General features: G+C 46.0%; 1 protein-coding gene across 4 annotated transcripts in view; it reads left to right on the top strand.

The window, feature by feature from the left end:
* SLC30A10 (solute carrier family 30 member 10) overlaps window positions 1-19,234 on the top strand; it is a 45,220-nt gene that overhangs the window by 19,383 nt on the left and 6,603 nt on the right. For 2 of the 4 annotated variants that reach the window (XM_058701762.1, XM_058701761.1), the window contains 2 exons: window positions 13,851-13,928; window positions 18,179-18,418. In XM_058701762.1, the coding sequence (XP_058557745.1) occupies window positions 13,889-13,928; window positions 18,179-18,418 (280 nt within the window). In that variant the 5' untranslated portion in view covers window positions 13,851-13,888. Of the gene's footprint in view, window positions 1-12,436; window positions 13,145-13,168; window positions 13,261-13,850; window positions 13,929-18,178; window positions 18,419-19,234 lie in introns of those variants that run through there. The other 2 variants (XM_058701760.1, XM_058701763.1) reach the window with 2 other exon arrangements.

The following is a 19,234-nucleotide window of genomic DNA, read 5'->3' as shown; positions in this document are numbered from 1 at the left end:
CCATAACCAAGTCTGAAACATGCCCTTTCTTTGTTGTCTTCTTTGCAAGGGGTGAGTTTTGTTTGTCTGATGGTTTTGTTTCACTTCAACCTTTCACCAAGTGATTGATCTTTGAGGGGATCTCTGATCCAACTCTCCCATTTGCATGGATGTAAGTTCTGTCTCTTATGCCATCTGTGTCTATATGGCTATCAAAATCACTTGTTCTTATCAGAAAGATATCTTTAAGTCAGATTCTGGCTTCAACTCTTCTGGTTGGATTTTGGTTTTTACTACATTTTTGGCTTCTGAGTATTTTCTTAATTTCCTGCCACACTTTTTGAAGAGTTCAAAGAAGTCTGACAGAACTACATAATGGAACTACAGAACTACAGAACCCAAACCTAGAGCCCTTAATATAGATAGATTCAGGTTCTCAGAACTCAACACTTAGGATAAACCAGGCCCTTATTACGACGTAAGGACCATAGCAGAGACTCAAGGCTGTCAGATGAAAGGACGGCAGACAGAGGGCGCCCTCCTGTTTTCTGTGTCTCCACGATGCCGAAGAGATGGTGCCAGACTGGCCACGACCCAGACCTGCATACTTAACTCCACTAATAGAGACCTCACAACAAGAGGTTAATTATGTACTAAAATTTCCATATCTGGTAAACACACTGCATCCTTTCCCAGAGAGTGACATTTAAAATATTACTGCCTACTCACAGAATTTAGAAATTTGCAGCAATGACATCCTAGGCTCCATATTTTATTTGTGGCACTTTTTTTTCCTAATCCTTGTGTGTGTGTGTGTGTGTGTGTGTGTGTGTGTGCGTGTGTGTGTGTGTGCATGCGTGTGTGTGTGTGTAAGAGAGAGAAAGACAGAGAGGGGAGAGAGGAAGAGAGGAGTGGAGGAAGAGGGAGGGAGGGAGGGAGGAAGGAAGGAAGGAAGGAAGGAAGGAAGAGAAGGAAAAGAAAGAAAGAAAGAAAGAAAGAAAGAAAGAAAGAAAGAAAGAAAGAAAGAAAGAAAGAGAAAGAAAGAAAGAAAGAGAAAGAAAGAAAGAAAGAAAGAAAGAAAGAAAGAAAGAAAGAAAGAAAGAGAGAAAGAAAGAAAGAAAAGGAAGAAGGAAGGGTGGGAAGAAGATTTTGAATTCCATTTCCATCTTGACCTCCTGTTTCTGGCTCTGTTTACACTCGGTCTCCTGTGAGTGGGCTTTTTCCCATCCTGTACCTCAGGGACCATCACCGCTGCCTCTAGCTTCAGAACCACTTAGACCTGCGAATGCTGCTCCCTGAGGAAGCTTCTCCCTCATTCCACATGTGATTCAGCCTGAGTGTCAGTCTTAGCGGGTCTCTGAGCTGAAGCTATTTTGGAGGTTTGAGGATCGACCCATTGCTCCCGCTCCTACTTCAGGCTCCTGCAGATACTGTCTTTCCACAGCTGTGGGTTGTTTCAGGCCTTGAGTGCCATATCATCCCGCTGAATCTTCTGTTCTGAAGTTTGGGAGGTGCTTCTGGGGTTTTGCTTCCTTTTTGTGTTCTTTCCTCAAAAAAGCTCAGTTGTCAGTGATTAAGTGGTTTAATCAATTGCTTAAAATTGTTCCCTTTCCTTCTCTACCACATGTGAGGCTGGCATTTTTGTTGACCTTTTTTCTTTTTACTTTGCCATTGTTTTTTGGGTCAGGCATTTGTTTTTCCCACATAGATTTTTTTTTTTTTTTCTTAGCACAGTGAGAAAGTGAAGTCACTGTTTTCTGGGTCTGCCAAAAGCAACTGTTGTCCAAATAAATCTTGTCAACTCTCACCTCTCTGAGTTGGATCACCTCATTTGAAAAGCATTTTCCACTTAAAAAAATGTAACCCAGACCTGGGTCAAACTATCCTATCTTTCCTCAGTCCCCTTCAGTGTGTCTCATCCTCCATGTGCCTGTCCTGGAGTCCTAACTGTCTATCTCTTGACCTGTTCCCACAGGACACAAGCAAACCATTGCATCCACAGTAACCGTTTTTATTTGAAGCTCATCTAACAATGCCTTAAATATTCTATTCTAATCTTCCTAGGCTTCTCCTCTCAAATAGTTCCGAATTTTGTGGAAGCTTTGTAAGTCTGTGCCAATCTTTACCCAGTGGTTCCTTGTTCTTGTTGCTGTGTAATGAGCCACCACAAATTTAGTGGCATACAATAACAATCATTTTATGATATTTGGGATTCTGTGGCCTGGCACTTGGAAAGGAGCCAATGGGAACAGCCTTTCTGCCTCATGATGTCTGGGGCCTCAGCTGGGAAGACTACGAAGTGAGGTAGTGACTTGGTGGCAGGTGGTGGCACCATCATCTGTCTGGCTCGTGGGCTGGAAGGTCTCAATGTCTTGGCTTCCTCACGCTGGGGTGGCCTCAGGACATTGTATGTGGCATCTCAGGGTCTCAAACACGAGTGTCCCATCAAACAAGGTAGACGCTTCAATGCCTTTTCTGGTCCAACCTCAGATTCTATAGATTACGTGCAAGTGATAACATAGAAGGAGGTCAAGCCCGTGGACCCACTTCTGATGGAAGGAGCATCAAGGTCACCCTGTGGGAAAACATGTAGAATAGAAGATATGGTTGTGCCCATCTTTGGAAGAAGCAACCTGCACAGACTACCCTCAGGTCAACAGTTCATATCACTTCCCATGTACAAAATCCACTCCCCAGGACCCCTGAAGTCTCATCTCATGGGGCATCAGCTTTAGGCCCTGGCTCCTTCCATCTTACTCAAGGCCCGGGTGAATGGGGTTCCTCGGGTGAAGTTCCTTGAGTGTCTTCCCCTCCATCTGAAAATCTGTGAACTAGAGATACAAAAGACCTGTTCTCCGCACACCCAGCACACAATGGGGGTGGGCGAGGAACATCACATAGATCCTATATTCCCCAGTTGCTTTTATTTCAGACAGTATTGACAGCTTTAAGAGGAGGACTTTTAGTAGTTCCCTGGATCTGGTTCTCTCTGGTGGTGATGGAAGCATTCCAGAGCCCAGTCAGCTGTCTGAAATCTTGCCTTTCTGCTTCTGAACTGAAGGATTTCTTTGGGAACCAAAGAACCTGATCTGATCTAATCCCCTCTTTAAGAATATTTAAAGAACCCCAGTCTGATCTGATCTAATCCCCTCTTTAAGAATATTTAGATGTGTGTGCATTTCCCTTTCTTTTTTGCATCTGTCTCACTTCAGGAAAACTCCCTTCCTCTGGTGCAGCCGTATTGTTTGTGAGAGCAAACTATGCTCTCCCTCTCACTCACTGTACATTAAGTCTGAAGCATAGAGTAAAACCAGTCTTGAAAACTCATGCTCACGAGGACCTGTTAAAACAGCCCTGCAGCTGTAACAGCAGCCATTTTTTTCCTGTAGGCAATAGGCTCCTGTGATTGCCACGGTCAAATGCTGCCAGGCTCACACTTACTGGAGCCTTAAAACCTTACAGCGCCCGCTCTGTCCCTCCAGACGCTTCAGTCACCCTGTGTTACTTTGGCCTGTACATTCTTAGCTTAATCCTTCTCCAGGCTCCTGCCCACTCACCAGTATGTTAAGGCTTTAGGGAGTAATAAATAATACCCCTTTCTTATTCTCCTAGGTGTGGAAACAATTGTTACGTAAGATATAGGTGACAATTGAGCATAATACCAACTTTATTAGAGGTATGGCTTTGGCTTTGACTATGGCTTTGACGTATAGCAGCAAAAGGCTTAATAGTTCATCCCAGAACTAAACTCACCCACCCCGTCCCAGACCTCCCTCCACGGGGCAGAGACTGTCCCAGGCAGTTTCCTTCCCGGACCTGCAGAGGAGGATTGCAGGTCTCTGCGGGAAGGCGAATCTGAAAAAGAAAGGCCAGAAAAGGTCAGCCAAGCGTGCTCCAGTCTTTCTCCCACACTTAGTAATCTGGAGTAGTTACCCTGCTTCCAAGAAAAGCTGGGTAAGCGACAGAAGGAGACCAGGAGTGTTACTCCTGTAGAGGTGCCTCTGTGGAGATGCAAAGCTTGGGGAATGGAGAGTCTCCTTAACACAAGAAGCTGTGAGCTCCAGTGTGAACCATGTTCCTTCATTCGTGCTCTTCCTCCCTCCCTTTTTCTTTTATTATTTAATCTATTCTTTATTTTATTTCCTGTCATCCTGTGGGCCACAGACAGAGTGGATACCAGGGGAGACCCCCTGAAGAAGTGGCTTTTGAAGCTTAAGGCATGAGGAGAAGAAGGGCAGAGACTGTTCCAGGAGGTGGGAATAGCATGAGCCAAGTCCTGGAGAATGGACTGGGCGAGATAACCAAAGGAATGAGCATAGACAGACAGGATTAGTGAGCCTAAGACTGAATCCTGGGACACACCAACATTTCGAGACTTAGAGGAGGAGGAGGAACTACCCATGAGATAGAAGGGAAACCAGGAGGCTGCATTGTTCAGCCATCAAATGGAGGAAGTCTTCAAAAAGGAAAGCAAGGTCTTCAGTAACAATTGGTGCAGAGAATTCCGAGAGGAGCACAGAAAACCAGTGGATTCAGGCATGAGAAAGTCGTGAGTCAGGCTTTCACAAAGCCTTTCCAGTGGTGTCATGGAGATGGAGGTGGCATTGCATGGGTGACAGAGAGAATGGAATGTGAGGAAGTAAAGACTGTGACAGTGTTTTCAGGAGTTTTTCCTTTGGAGGGAACAGAAAAATGGAGTGGGAATAATTTCCAACATTGGGGAGAAATCCTACTTAGTCTGCCATTTATTTATTTGTGTAAACATGTTTACTTAGAGAGAGAGAGAGAGAGAAGGAGAGAGAGAACGAGTGGGGGAGGGGCAGAAGGAGAGGGAGAGAGAATCCCAAGCTCTGTCAGCGCAGAGCCCAGCATGGGGGAGACATGATTATTAGGGGCTCTGAGTCACCTCCTCACTGCTTAGTAACCAGTCAAGAAAAGGAACCTCTCTCTCTCTCTCTCTCTCTCTTTCTCTCTGTCTCTGATATATTTTGAAAACCTCAAGAGAAGAACTGTGGTCCGTCCACCTTGGATCAAGCGCCCATCCTTTGAATCACGCATGGTGGCCAGGGAATGAGGAACTATGTTTGGCTCAGCGTCGGTTATATGCCTATGTCTGTGTCCAAAAGGACAGAACTTCTTACCAGAAGGAAGCGGTGGGGGGGGGGGGGGGGGGGTCAGGCAACCTAAAACCTTGGCTAACCCTTGTACATTACTGGTGGTTACAGATAAAACAGTGCTCGCTTTCTAGAACTCATGGTGATTGTGGCTCCACAATTGTAACAACAGCTATGCCTTCTCTTTGTCTTCATGTTTGTATCTTCATTGTCTTATTTGATGTTCAAAACATGTACATGCCCTAAGTAGTATGAGGTTCTTATCTGCATTTGACAGATTAGGAAACTAAGGCTCCGAAGTTTAGTTGCTGACTAAGTTGTACGGTAATTTAGTGTCAGAGGTCAAGAATCTTAGTTCTCCTCCAGACCTCATTGTAATATTTAACATAGCTTCTGATTTTTTGATAGTCATAAAGTTATGTCTCTCCATCATGCTGATTCTCTCTGACCTTCTGCCACATGATAAGAGATGATAGAACCATGATGGACAAAGAAGTGTAGTAACAATGATAGCTGCGAAGTTTGGAATTTTAGGTTTATGAAACATTTTGTTTTGAGTATGTTTATAGTCTTAAAATATTTTATTTAATCATATTTAATCAATTTTACATTCATAATACCTTTTATTAATCAATAGCTAATTAGTTGTAAGCTAAATGGATTATTGGAACCAAAGGGAAATAGACGATCTTATAAAAAATAGTGATCTAAATAACTGGGAAGGGGGTTCCACATTGGCACCTGTCAGAAGTCAACAGTAGTCCTGGGAATGATGACAGCCAGAAGGTAAGGAAAGGATCTGCTCTTTGTCAGCTGTCTACCATGAGAGCATCATGCAGCGTCTCCTCTATGCTATCTCCTTTTAATTCTCACAGACACTGTGTGAGAGGATATCTCTACCTCCAGATTATAGAGGAGAACATAGACCTCAGAAAAGTTAGGTGACTTGCCCAGTTGCCAACAACTGATGGAGCCAAGATTGTATCCCAGGTTTGAGTGGCTCCAAAACCCACACTTCTCCACTACAGAACCCTGAATATTGGACCACCCCATTTGGCAGATAAAGGCGAAGGTATTATTTATAGGTTTTATTTAAACCCCCACAATTATTCCTATGACTTCTCGGGCAAATGGACTTTCTCATTTTCATGTACAGTAGTCATGTGGGATATGGTTCTCAGACCCCCAGTGGATACCTGAAACCACAGATAGTCCCGAATCCTATATCAACTGTGTTTTTTCCTCTACATACGTATCTGTGGTAAAGTTTAATTTATAAATTAGGCACCGTAAGAGATGAACAATAATAACTGATAATAAAATAGATTATAGAAATGAACTAATAAAAATTATGTGAATGTGGTCTCTTTCTCTCTCAAAATATCTCACTGTACTGTACTCTCTCTTCTTGTGATGATATGAGATGATAAAATGCCTGGGCGATGAGATGAAGGCAGGTAAATGACGTAGGCATCAAGACGTAGTGGCAGGCTGCCGTTGACCTTCACGTCAGGAGGCTCACCTCCCAGAGCACAGCTGACCGCAGGTGACCAAGTCTGTAGAAAGTGGAACGACTATGGTCTAAAAGTTAAGGTGAATCTAGCAGTGAAGAAGTCTGTGTGTGTGAGAATATTTCAGATGGAATTAAATAACACACGTAAAGGCTTTCCGTAAATTATTAAGTGACAGCGGGCGTAACTTAGAGCTAAAACTATTACTGGGTTTGAAATCAACACCGAGGGAGAGTTTCTCCCTGTTTCTTGCAACTTTGAGGGCTTTTTTGGTTTTGCTTCCATTTGAATTCAAAAAAATTTTTTTTTTCCTCGTGTTCATCAAGTAGAAGGAATCACACCCAAATACTGTCAGTGAGTGATGCGTTTTGGATGATGTGCTTCTTGAATCCCCAGTTCTGCCTCTGATCCTTTTCCCCCTCGTCCCAATAGCCAGATCCCCTTTCTTGTGATTGTTCTCACTTCCCTTCCCTTCCCTCTTCAAACCTCACGCGCAGCACGTCCCCACGAGTACCTGGGTGAGCCCTTGATATCTGCAGAGTAGGAAGCACACAGACCAGAGCCGCCGTGCCCACAAAGACAAGCCGACCCCAACCGACATGGCATTGTCCCGGCCAAATGTGTCAAACAGCTCAACCCCATCATCCCTGGGATATAGAAATCAAAGTCATTCGTTTATACCCGTGCACTCAACAGTTGGTAACTTGGGTTCTTACACTAGGTCTTAGTCCATTTGGGCTGCTACCAAAATACCACAGATTGGGTAGTTCACGACAAACGGAAATTTATTTCTCACCTTTGTGGAGGATGAAAGTCCGGAATTAGGATACCAGTACGGTCAGGTGTGGACTCTTTCCTGGGTTCATAGCCAGAGCATTTGTGCTGTGTCTGCATATGGCGGAAGGTGCTAGAAAGCTCTGTCGGGTCTCTTTTATAAGAGCACAAATCCCATTCTTGAGGTTTCCACCTTATAACCTAATCATTTCTCAAATGTCCCACCTCCTAATACCATCATCTATGGGGTTTAGGATTTCAACGTAAGAATTTGGGGTGGGAGCACAAACATTTGGAACATGGCACTCCCCTTCCAGCTGTAGGAACTCAAAAATAGTTTATCTTACATCTGCATAAGTTTCACTGCTCCTTAGATTAAGTTGCAAACCATTCCTTAAACACATTTTTCTCTAACAGTAACTCTGTGTGGATCCTTTGGAGAAAGGAAATGTTTCTCCCTCCCTACACTTGGATTTACAAATCAAAGTGGTAGTTATTTTTTATTAACACTTATTGAGTGAGCCTTTCTTATGAACTGGGCACTGCACTAAGCAATTGAGATGTTTGGTCACTTAAGCCTCATGGCAACCCCGTGAGATGCATACTATTACTACCCTTAGTTCACACACGAGGAAAGAGGAGGTTGTCAGGAACTTGCCCCGGGTCACCCGAGCGAGCATCAGAGCTGGGATTTGGTTCCAAGTCTGACTCCAAAGGTCAAGTCGTAACTGCGATGCTACTCTCTCTTTCAAGGTTTCTTAAAGTGAATACAAACTTAAAATTATCTAGAGCTTGTTTGTTCGTTCAATAAGCAGGTTGTATCATTGATGTTATTATATGTGCTGCCGAAGCGAGCACTGTATCATTGATGTTATGATAGGGCTTGCATTCTTACCACTTCCGGGCCCAGTGCTAGGAGCAGACACATCACTCTGCTGCAAGAAAGCAGCATTTTGGAGAGACCACGGCTGGCTGATGGGCACGCTCCAAAGTCACGTTGGAGCTGCCCCTTCTGAGTGGGCCACAGCTCACGGTGCTGCCGAGAATCCCTTCCCCAACGGCCCCGGGCACAGTGGAGCTGACCACTCACCTACTTGTTACCTCTTTCACACCGCATGCCTCTATCATCAAAAACAATGCGGTCACCTCAAGTACAGAATCTTGTAAATGGAATTGTATTCTAAGACACTTCGAGAGACATGTGCATTATGCAAAATGTGCATTTTGGGGTATAAAAAGTATCTGTGTCACGAAGTGCTACAAATATGCATGTTATATAAATTTGCCAACAAGGAGCTGATGTGTACACAAGATCTCTCAGCTGCCTGGAGAAGTAATTTCCTTTTTTTTTTTTTTTTTTCTTTTTTGAGAGAGAGTGCGAGTGGGGGAGAGACAGAAGGAGAGAGAGAGAGAATCTCAAGCAGGCTCCATGCCCAGGGCTCCATCTCATGACCCTGGGGTCATGACCTGGGGCAAAATCAAAATCTAGTCGGACACTCGATGGACTGAGCTACCCAGGTGCCTCCCCCACCCCTTTTTGTTGTGTTTGAGAGACAGAGGCAATTTTCTTCAGGGAAGTCATCAGATATATCATGCTCTGCGGGTTTGGAGCTGGGCTAAGGGTGAGGAGCATCCAGCTTCTGATGATGTATTTAAAATCTGGAGGCAGGAGCTAGGGGGCAAAGGAGCTACCTCTTTTATAAGAGCAGGAGTTTGGTGCCTTGGACCAGATGTCTGTTCTCCTCCTCGAAGCTAGCATCATCTCTTGTCAACTAGAAAAAAAATGAAAACGGGCTCCTGGGTGGCTCAGTCAGTTAAGCGTCCAAGTTTGGCTCAGGGCATGAACTCAAGGTTTGTGAGTTTAAGCCCCGCATCGGGCTCTGTGCTGACAGCTCAGAGCCTGGAGTGTGCTTCGGATTCTGTGTTTCCCTCTCTCTGCCCCTCCTCTGCTCATATTCTGTCTCTCTCTGTCTCAAAAATAAATAAACATTAAAAAAATTCAAAGAAAAAAGAAAAAAACGAAAACAAAACAGCTGCTTTTTCAATTTCCTGAAAAGTTTGTTAATTTCTGAGTCAATACCAGTATAGGAAGAACGTTCAGTGTTACAGTCTCTGACTTTGTAAATTGTAGTGCATCAAGTTCAATGCAAATAAAAGTAAAACTTAAAAAGAACGAAAGGAGTGTTGAAAATTATCAAATCACGATAATGTGGGGGTGAAGACTGTAAGCCCTAGAGTCTGATGCCTAGATCAGATCTCCATTCTATCGGTTACATATTGTGTGATCTTGGACAAGTGACTTAAAATCTCTGGCTTCTGGGTTCTTCACCAATAAAATAAGTGCTTATTTGATGAGTCAGTTGTGAGGATGAAATGAGGTAATGCCTATAAAGTGCTCAGCACAGGGCCGGACAGTCAAAGCCCATTAAACAAACCTTTCGAAACCTCATCATATATAGGAAAGTGTAAGACACAGCCTAAATTTTTGTCAATTAACTTAGATTATATATATTCTCCCTGTATATAAACTATATCTATCTGTCTACCCATCTATCTACCTACCTACCTACCTATCCATCCATCTAATCACAGTTAGCTAGTCAAAACATTTTTCTTAAGTGCATTTTATTGACACCTTCAGCCTGTCTCGAAGGCCCAGCCCTGGGCAGGGGCCCTCAGACACAGCTTTCCAAGCCCAAGGCTTCCTCAGTTGCCTGTTGGCTTTCTAGTTCCATCAACTGACCTCCTGGGGCAGCGACATGATTCTTCTTATCTGCCTTCAGTTAGGAGAACGACTGGGTAACAGGCACAAGTGATATATTTCTGCTGACCTCGGGTTTTTCTTTCAGTTGTGAATGACAAATGCAATCAGCAGGGACTGTGGGAGAACTGTCAAGGGATTTGCACAAGGCTTCTGTCTTGTTCTGACTGCTTTGCTTGCTGTCCTGCCTTACGGGTGTCAAAGGCTTCATAGTTTGAAGACAGTATAAGCCAGAAACTGGGATATCTTTCTTCGTATCAGAGTAAGACATCTGTAGTTCAACAGTCTGCTACACGTCTGCCGTGATGCTAATGTCCATACTAACATGCTAACGATGAAACGTGGCCCCCTGAACCACCTTGCCCTTCCGTCCTCCTCCTGCCCAGTCTCCTCCCCCTCACGCCACACCTTCTTTTTCTTCCTGTTGTTTTTTTCTTTTTAATAAGCAGCTAGCAATTTATGGAGTGCTTACTCTGTGCCAGGCACTGTTATAATCACTTTATACTTATTAACCCATTTAATCCTCGCAAACATATGAGAAGACCCTATTATTATTCCCTTTTTACAGTAGAGAAAACCAGCCCAAACAATTAAGGATCTTGTCCAAGGCCAGACAGCTTCAAAACTTTCATCAACCTATCTGTATCTCTTTGCTTCTTTTAAATTATTGACCATTTTAATACTAATTTTTAGAGATACTTTAAATGATCAGTTTCTGCAAGTTCTCGCGTAGAGATATTTTCCTGGAGGCGAGGAGGGAATGCTTAATGGGCGTCTTGAGTTTGGGTGCTCATCTTGTGTAAGGTGGCACCCTCGGATCAAGGATGCTTGTTAGAGACCCTTAGAGAATGTTAAAAGACAAGATCATGTTTCATAAGGCTAAGGCAATGACTGGGGCTAGAATCAGAGCGTGCTGCTAAACGGACACATTTCTTTCCAAGCCCAAACCAGATGTGTTTCAGGAATGGTTAAAGTTCAGGGGTTAGGAACAGGAGAGGGGGAATAGAGATCACCAGACTTCACATTCAGATCCTTTTGGGAATGAGAAAAGAACATAAAACAAAAACAAACCAAGAAAGAAAATCATGGGCTCTCCCACCACCCCTCCCTGAACACCCAACAGCAAACACCCTTCGTCAAGGATTCTGGTGCTCGGCCTCTCCCAGAGTCCTGGGGACAGCTCTCTTCTGGATAACTTTTACTTGGAACTGAGCCTGTGGTCAACAGGAAAGGCTTTATTTGGAATAAACCTTCATGGAGGGCAGGCGATTGAACTTTGAGTACCAGGTCATTCTCTGAGGGACACATGGGGGTGAGTAGAATATTCTCTGCAATGGAAAATGAGGCAAGTACACAGAGGAGGCCTGGCCTCGCTTCTTCAGTGGTCAAGGGACTTGTGCCTACCACGGGGAAAGCAAGCGCATTTCTGAGCGCTGTAGGGTGCGATGCTTGTTTGTTTGTTTTTTTAAATTCCCTTCCTCTGCAGCCCGGCTTTAATTCTCTGCCTCTACCTTAACGTATTCTCCAGTTTCTTTTGTTTTCTCCTGGATCCTCAAGACTTTTTTTTTTTTTTTTTTTTTAACAAAACGTACAAAAGTATGATCCGTGCTCTCCTCCAGGGCCACCCGCAGTTCACCTGGTGGGAGGCCTTGTGAGTGAAGGTGCTGGTGGGGGTGGGGGTGGGGGTGGGGGACAGGGACGACACTGTGCCGTGAGGGGCTGACAGCACCGATAACCCGCTCTTGGCGCGAAGGCGATGCGCAAGGCGAGAGAATAAAATAGCCCACGGGCTGTAGTGGAGTGGGGATGCTACGTGAGGGCTCAGCTCCAGCTTTACGACAGGCAAAGCAGGACGCGCCCTAAAGGTTGGGCAGGGTTGGCCGGGGCCTCCCCGGGTTAATGTGGAATCTACAATGCCAGCCAGCCCCGTCTGGGCACCTACGCGAAGGTGTCCACGTTCACCGCAGAGCACACACCCCGCAGCTCAAGGTCCTTATCGCCCAGAGTCAACAGTCGGCGCACTGGGATGGGAGGGACTGGGGAAGCGGGGTCGGTGGGTGAATCCCACCCAGGCCTCAGGGGGTCGGGGAGGAGGGCGCTGCAGACACGCCCCCTCTCCCCAGCAGCTCCGTCTCTGCCCCGCGCTGTCCTAGAAGGCCAGACATTGGCCCGTGGCCACCTGCCAAGTGGGGCCGGGACGCGGGAAGGGGGAAGGGGCCCCGCAGGCGGCCCGAAGGCCCTCAGAGACTGCCGCCGCGGCCACTCCCTTAGACTCTGGACGTGCCGGGACCGGGGGCGCTCTGCCTCCGCCTTATAAGAAGCCCGGCGCCGGGCGGGCAGCGAGGCCAGAGGCGGGCACCGGGCTGGGCCGCGCAGGGGCGCCCCCACCGGCGGCGGGCCCGGCGACATGGGCCGCTACTCGGGCAAGACGTGCCGGCTGCTCTTCATGCTGGTGCTCACCGTCGCCTTCTTCGTGGCCGAGCTGGTCTCGGGCTACCTGGGCAACTCCATCGCGCTGCTGTCCGACTCCTTCAACATGCTGTCCGACCTGATCTCGCTGTGCGTGGGGCTGGGCGCCGGCTACGTGGCGCGGCGACCCCGCGGGGACCTGGGGGCCACCTACGGCTACGCGCGCGCCGAGGTGCTGGGCGCGCTGAGCAACGCCGTCTTCCTCACGGCGCTCTGCTTCACCATCTCCGTGGAGGCCGTGCTGCGCCTGGCGCGGCCCGAGCGCATCGACGACCCCGAGCTGGTGCTCATCGTGGGCGCGCTGGGGCTGGCCGTCAACGTGCTGGGGCTGCTCATCTTCCAGGACTGCGCCGCCTGGCTCGCCTGCTGGGGCCCCCGCCGCCGCCGCCGCCGCCCGCCGCCGCCGGCCGAGGGCCGCACCCCGCGCGCGATCGGGGCCCCGCGGGGCGCCCCCGGCCCCGGCCAGTCCCCGCGCGGCGCGGCCTCGCCGGACCGGAAGGAGGAGCGGGGGGCGACGGTGTTCTCCAACGTAGCAGGTGCCTTTCGGTTCCATCCTCCGCACCTCTCTGCCTTTCCCTCCTCCCGCGCGTCCCTTCCTCCCTCCGCATTCACGTCCTCTTCTTCTGGCTTGGCTGCGGATGCTGCTTCCATGGTTTGTTTTTTGGGTTTTTTTTGTGTGTTTTTTTTTTTTTTTTAATTCCCTTCCTCTGCAGCCCGGCTTTAATTCTCTGCCTCTAACTTATTGTATTCTCCAGTTTCTTTTTCTTTTTTCTTTTTCTCTTTTTTGGCCTCTTTCCCCTTCCCCTTATTCTATCTGCTTTGGAGTATTGATTGTCTTGAAAATCCGTTATCATTGGGCAACCGATAACACTCCCCAAACCCTGCCCCTTCCTTAGATGCTGTCTGCACTTTGTTTTCTCCCTCCCCTTTTGCCCATCCTTCTGTCCCCCTGGGGGTTACCGGGTTTGGGGATGGGGGTAGGCTCCCACTTGCCTTTTTTTTTTTTTTTTTTTAACTTGAATAGGAGTGTGAATGAAGGCTGATGTCAAGGCCAAAATGTACCATTTTGGTATATGTGTGTGCGTGTGTGTGTGTGGGGGGGGGGGGATGGGGAGGGGAGGAGAGGTAGGGGGTCTGATGAGCTAGTGGGAGTTTAAAATAACAAAAACTGTTTTTTGAGTCCATTGGTTCTTTTTGTTTGTAGAACTTATACACAACACAAGGTTTCTTCTTTGAATGCAGGTGATTCTCTGAACACCCAGAATGAGCCAGAAGAGACTATGAAAAAGGAGAAAAAGTCAGAAGCCCTGAATATCAGAGGTAGGATTACTTTTGGGTCAAAGGAGTGTGTAGTGCTGTGCCCTTCTTTTCTGTTTGCCTTTTAAGAAGGTGCGTTAGAAAGTAGGCCAGTTGCATGAATAGACTATGACCCTCGTCTCTTGCCTAATCACTGCATTGATTCTGAGGGACACACTGGTCGCTAATGATTTATCTTTGCTCCACTTAGAGCCACGCTAATGCCACCTGCTCCAGAGCCTCGCAGATCAGCGGCATGCTATTACTGTGCTTGATTTTGCCCACCCCCGGCTATTGTTAATGTCAAATGCGACCTATTCCAGTTGAACATATTTTGACAAAGGTGAGAGGAGAGTGGGTGGCTTGCATCCAAGGTGGCATTGCTGAGTGACCCTCAGACCTCATTTATTTCTGCCAGAAATCCGTGTCTGGGACGGGTTTGTTGGCTCAGTTGAATCTCTACTTCCAGGCCCAAAGTGGAGGTTCTGGTGAGGCATGTGGAAGGCACGTTACTAGTCTTCCCAGTACCATGTGCTCAAGGTCACAGGTACTGCTGGGCAAAGGTTAGTCAGGGAGTTCAGGGGTGCATTTCTCACCCAGACGCCAACACTGTATCCAGAATTTCTCTCTTTCACCTTCTTGGGCGGAGAATTGGCTCCAGAGTGATTCGAGAAGCCCCGATCTTGACTTTGAGTATTTCCACGAAGATTATGCAACCCTTTACTTTCAGATGATTTGGGGAAGCCTGTGATGGGACTTGGTTGGAAATAATATACAGAAAAAGTAATCATCCAGGAGACACTTTCATTTTTGAGAGGCTCCCATCTATTTTACAAAGTGGTACCCAGAATGGATCTATAAGGAAAATCAGAAAAAAAGCACCCCAAACCCCCAAACAATAGTAACAACCACACATGAGCTCCTAAACATTTCTAAATGAGTCAGTTTTAAAAAATTGAACCGCAACAGGGGAATTTCTAAAGTGCTTGGTGGTCAGTCTTTTTGGAAAGAGAGAATCTGTAATGAAAAATCACTATCCTTTATCTTTCTTTAGGTTCGGTTTAAAAAATATATATATTTATATGTATGTATGTATGTATATATACACACATATATATAATATCCATCAAATATATGCTATATATTATATATCGTAGGTTTTTCACAGCACGTTAACTTTTCAAAGCGCATTGTGTTAATTATTCATGCTTATGTTGCAGAGAAAGAGAACAGGTAGGTGGAAAGATGCCGAAGAATTACGAGCAGGACTGATAGATATCATAACCTTGTTTGGGAAGCATAATGTATGGGAAACTTGTAGAATGTGGCTGATCTTCGGTCTAGAGCTGTTGGAGATCCTGGGTGCAAAGATGTCAGAGGTGACGTACCTTGCTGTACGTGGCTGAGCCCTGTGGTCCACAAGGACTGTGAGCCTCTAGCCTCTGACAGGGGTGAATGATGCAGTGGCTGAAGGATTGGGATTTGGGCTTAAGATGCTTCAGTTTGGGGTCTTGACTCCTAATTAAGACTCTGATGTTAGGCAAGTGTTTGGACTTCTCGAAGCCTCTAATTCCCTCATCTTTAAAATGAGGATAGTAATATCTACTTCAGGAGGCTGTTGTGAGATAAAGCACGTGAAGTGCTTGGGTGACGACGCGGGAGGAACAGCAGCCACCATGTTTGTGGAGTGCATGCTTTGTGCCAGGCCCCGTTCTTGAAGGAGTCACTTGACACTTGTAAGAATCCCACCAGGTGGGAGCTGTTGTCGTTCAGGCAGTGGGTGGAGTTGCCAGGCTCACCCCTGCACCTCTTGGGTGAGGGTGAGTGCCCGTCAGTGCCCGTGCTGTGGCTGGCGGGAGACTTTCCATCCTTCAGGCCATGAGGAAGGCTGGCCTCCCCTCGGGCCTGTGTCTGAACCATCTGGAGCCATGATTCGGAGAAGGCAGACAGAATGTGACAGCTGGAAAGGCCTCAGTAGGAATGGACTCTATCCGCGCATTTTATAGATAAGGAAACAGGATCCAGAGAGTCTGGTGACTTCCCAAGTCACCCAGGCTCGAAGCAGAGGCAAGCCTGGCTTCCTGGGCTCCTACTTCACATTTCTGCCCCTTCCACGTGCCCCACACTGCCTGTACACCCCCACGCCCAGTGGCTTGCTTCACCACCGTAGACGGTCCACTGAGTGGTTACATTTTTCACATTTATTTATTTAAAAAGATTTTTTAATGCTTATTTATTTTTGAGAGAGAAAAGAGAGACAGAACACGAATAGGGAAGGGGCAGAGAGCGAAGGAGACACAGAATCTGAAGCAGGCTCCAGGCTCTGAGCTGTCAGCACAGAGCCTGACGCAGGGCTCGAACTCACAAACTGCAAGATCATGACTGAGCTGAAGTTGGACACCTAACCCACTGAGCCATGCAGGCATCCCACATTTTTGACATTTAAACCACTTCTTTAGAAACCCCTCCCACCCCAGATCTGCAGGGGAACACCAACTGATGAGGATTCTTGTGAACAAAAATCATTTCTAGATTTTCATGACTGTTTCTCTTATTTAAATGGAGTAAAACAAATGTCTTCTGAGAAGCATGCTCCAGCTTCTGCAAAGCACAGTGAAAGCACGATCCTTTAAAAATTCTCATCAGTCGTAGTGGTTGATTTTATTTAATGGGATCAAACGTGATACGTTAAAAAATGTTGTAACAGAGTGTCAGGAAGATTGTTAGCTTTTGTATTTCAGTGTAAATATGAATAGATGAACAGCAATCCTAACATCATTTGAAAATAAGTCTCCTTTGATGAGATGTTTCTTTCTAATTGTTTTTCCAGTAAGAAAGACCTCAGGGGTAGAGGAGGGGGCTCCTGGGTGGCTGTCGGTTAAGCATCCGACCATGGATTATGGGAAAGACAAGTTTGAAAGCTATTTTGTATAATTTTTAGGAGCCGATAGTGAAATTTCTTAGAAGGAAAACCTGGCATTGAAATGCAAGAGTTATATGAGACAGGATGCATACTGGTTCTCTCGTCAGACTACCCAGACTTCTATCCCCACTCTAACACTTTCTAGTTGTGTGATTTTGGCTAAGTTATGTAGCTACTCCATGCCTCAGTTTCCTCATTTGTAAAATGGAGAGAATAACCACTTAAGAGAGTCCTTAAATGGACTTAATATGTAAAGATGTGTAATATACTTACAATAGCATCTGATGCATACATGTTAGCCAGCATCACAATTATTATTAAGTAAAAGACAGAAGTTACTCTATGTCACGGGAGTTATGACTGACCAACCAGAAAATAGTGTTTCATTGAGTGCGTACATGGTATGCCTCTAGGGCTCGAATCCACGAACCACGAGAACTTGACTTGAGCTGAAGTCAGTTGCTCAACTGACTGAGTCATCCAGGTGCCCCTTTTTTATTTTTTACTTTAATTTTTTTTATTTTTTATTTTTTTAGATGCCCCTTTTTAAAAAAAATTTTTTTTAAGTTTATTTTGAGAGAGACAGAGACAGAGACAGCACGCGTGGGGAAGGGGCAGAAAGAGAGGAAGGGAGAGAATCCCAAGCAGGAACCATGCTGTCAGCACAGAGCCCGATGCAGGTGTTGAACCATGAAGCTAAGAGATCATGACCTGAGGTGAATCCAAGAGTCTGGTGCTTAACCGACTGAGCCACCCAGGTGCCCTTGCTGCAGTGTCTTCCTAAGGATCTCCTGAACCAGATCCAGTTTGAATGACCCTGGCTAAGTGAGCAGTAGGCAAAGTCATGTAGGGAAGGGAGAAAATGGATGAAGGGAGAGGCAAGACAAGGAATAAAAGGAACCATTTTCGTGATATATCTTTGTTCCCTTTCCTCTTAAAAATGTTTAAAACAATTTAAATCACAGATACTTGTCTGAAAGAACAAGAAACCATTTGCACAGCCTCTGTTTGCCAGCTCGGTGCCTTCTGATGGGTGACAGATGGCCATGATGTAGCACTATGAACAAGCACAGTCCCTCTCCCCCTCTCCCCAGATGTGTGTGCGGCTCAGAATCTTCCTAGGCTGTTCCAGGTTCTCTGGGTCCTGGGATGGTGGCCTAGGGTTTTGTTTTCTGTGAAGTAGTTGCCCTTCCTTTCTTTTTTTTTTCCATTCAAACCCATCCTGCTGTTCTAACCAAAAAGAAAACAAATAGCAACTGGTATTCATAGACTTGGGAACCCAGGTCCCTGCGTGTCACATGGCCCCCAAATTTGGATCTGTGCTTCATTGGTCTTTCTTTCTTCCTGGCAGGTGTCCTTTTGCATGTGATGGGCGATGCCCTGGGGTCAGTGGTTGTGGTGGTCACGGCCATCATATTCTACGTGCGTCCCCTGAAAGGCGAGGACCCATGTAACTGGCAGTGCTACATAGACCCCAGCCTGACCGTCATCATGGTCGCCATCATTTTGTCATCTGCCTTCCCACTCATCAAGGAGACTGCTGCCATTCTGCTGCAGATGGTCCCCAAAGGAGTCAACATGGAGGAGCTGAGTAAGTCAGATGATTCTTATCTAGAACCATGCCCATTTGATGTTCTTCAGGCCAAAGGGCCAGCATTATTTCAGAGCAGTGTTTGATTTATGTATCCTGAAATACTTCAAATCACCAAGCAATAGAGACATCCATCATATGTTTTGTAGCCTAGTAAGATGACTCACAGCTCCAAGAACCAAAGGTCCTTTACGACTCATGGCGCTCTGACTCAGCTGCAAGTTTTTGAGAATATGGTGCTTGGGCAGTAACTGTTCCTCAGCTTTTACCTTCATGTCAAAGATTTAATGCAAAGAAGGCTACCCTGCCAAGAGCTTGATTTTTCCTCTCCTTATTCTGAAAACATAAATCATTCCTTTATATTCTAGATCTTGCATTCTGTTTAACTGATTTTTATGGGCATGCAAGTCACCGGGTCTCTTATAACACTGTAAAAAGGATCGTAGCTCGTGTTTTAACCTGAATTCATGACCTCGTTCAGTAATGAACTCTGTTTCTTTGCTTTGCTCAAACAGAAGGTCAAGCTCTCCTCTTAGTTATGTGTATCTGAGGATACGTATTTTAAAGACTTGGCAGAATTTCTAAATGGGAACTATCCAGATGTTGGTGAGAAACCGAGTTTGCAACTTCATCTCTAGTGTTTCTAAACGGAGGTTATGTTTTTGTAAAAAAACGTTTTTCATGCATATTTGTGTTATACACTCACTGCCCCACCAGTGAGCCCGTAAACTTGAGATAGAGCCCAGGCCTCTTAGAAGACCTTACTTCATGAGAAGCTCCTGAAATGAGGTTTGAATGGGTCTTAATACATTTTAT

Source organism: Neofelis nebulosa, chromosome 15 (genome assembly GCF_028018385.1).
Source record: "Neofelis nebulosa isolate mNeoNeb1 chromosome 15, mNeoNeb1.pri, whole genome shotgun sequence".
In the NCBI taxonomy this organism is placed as follows: domain Eukaryota; kingdom Metazoa; phylum Chordata; class Mammalia; order Carnivora; family Felidae; genus Neofelis; species Neofelis nebulosa.
This window is presented reverse-complemented; position numbering and strand designations above follow the sequence as displayed.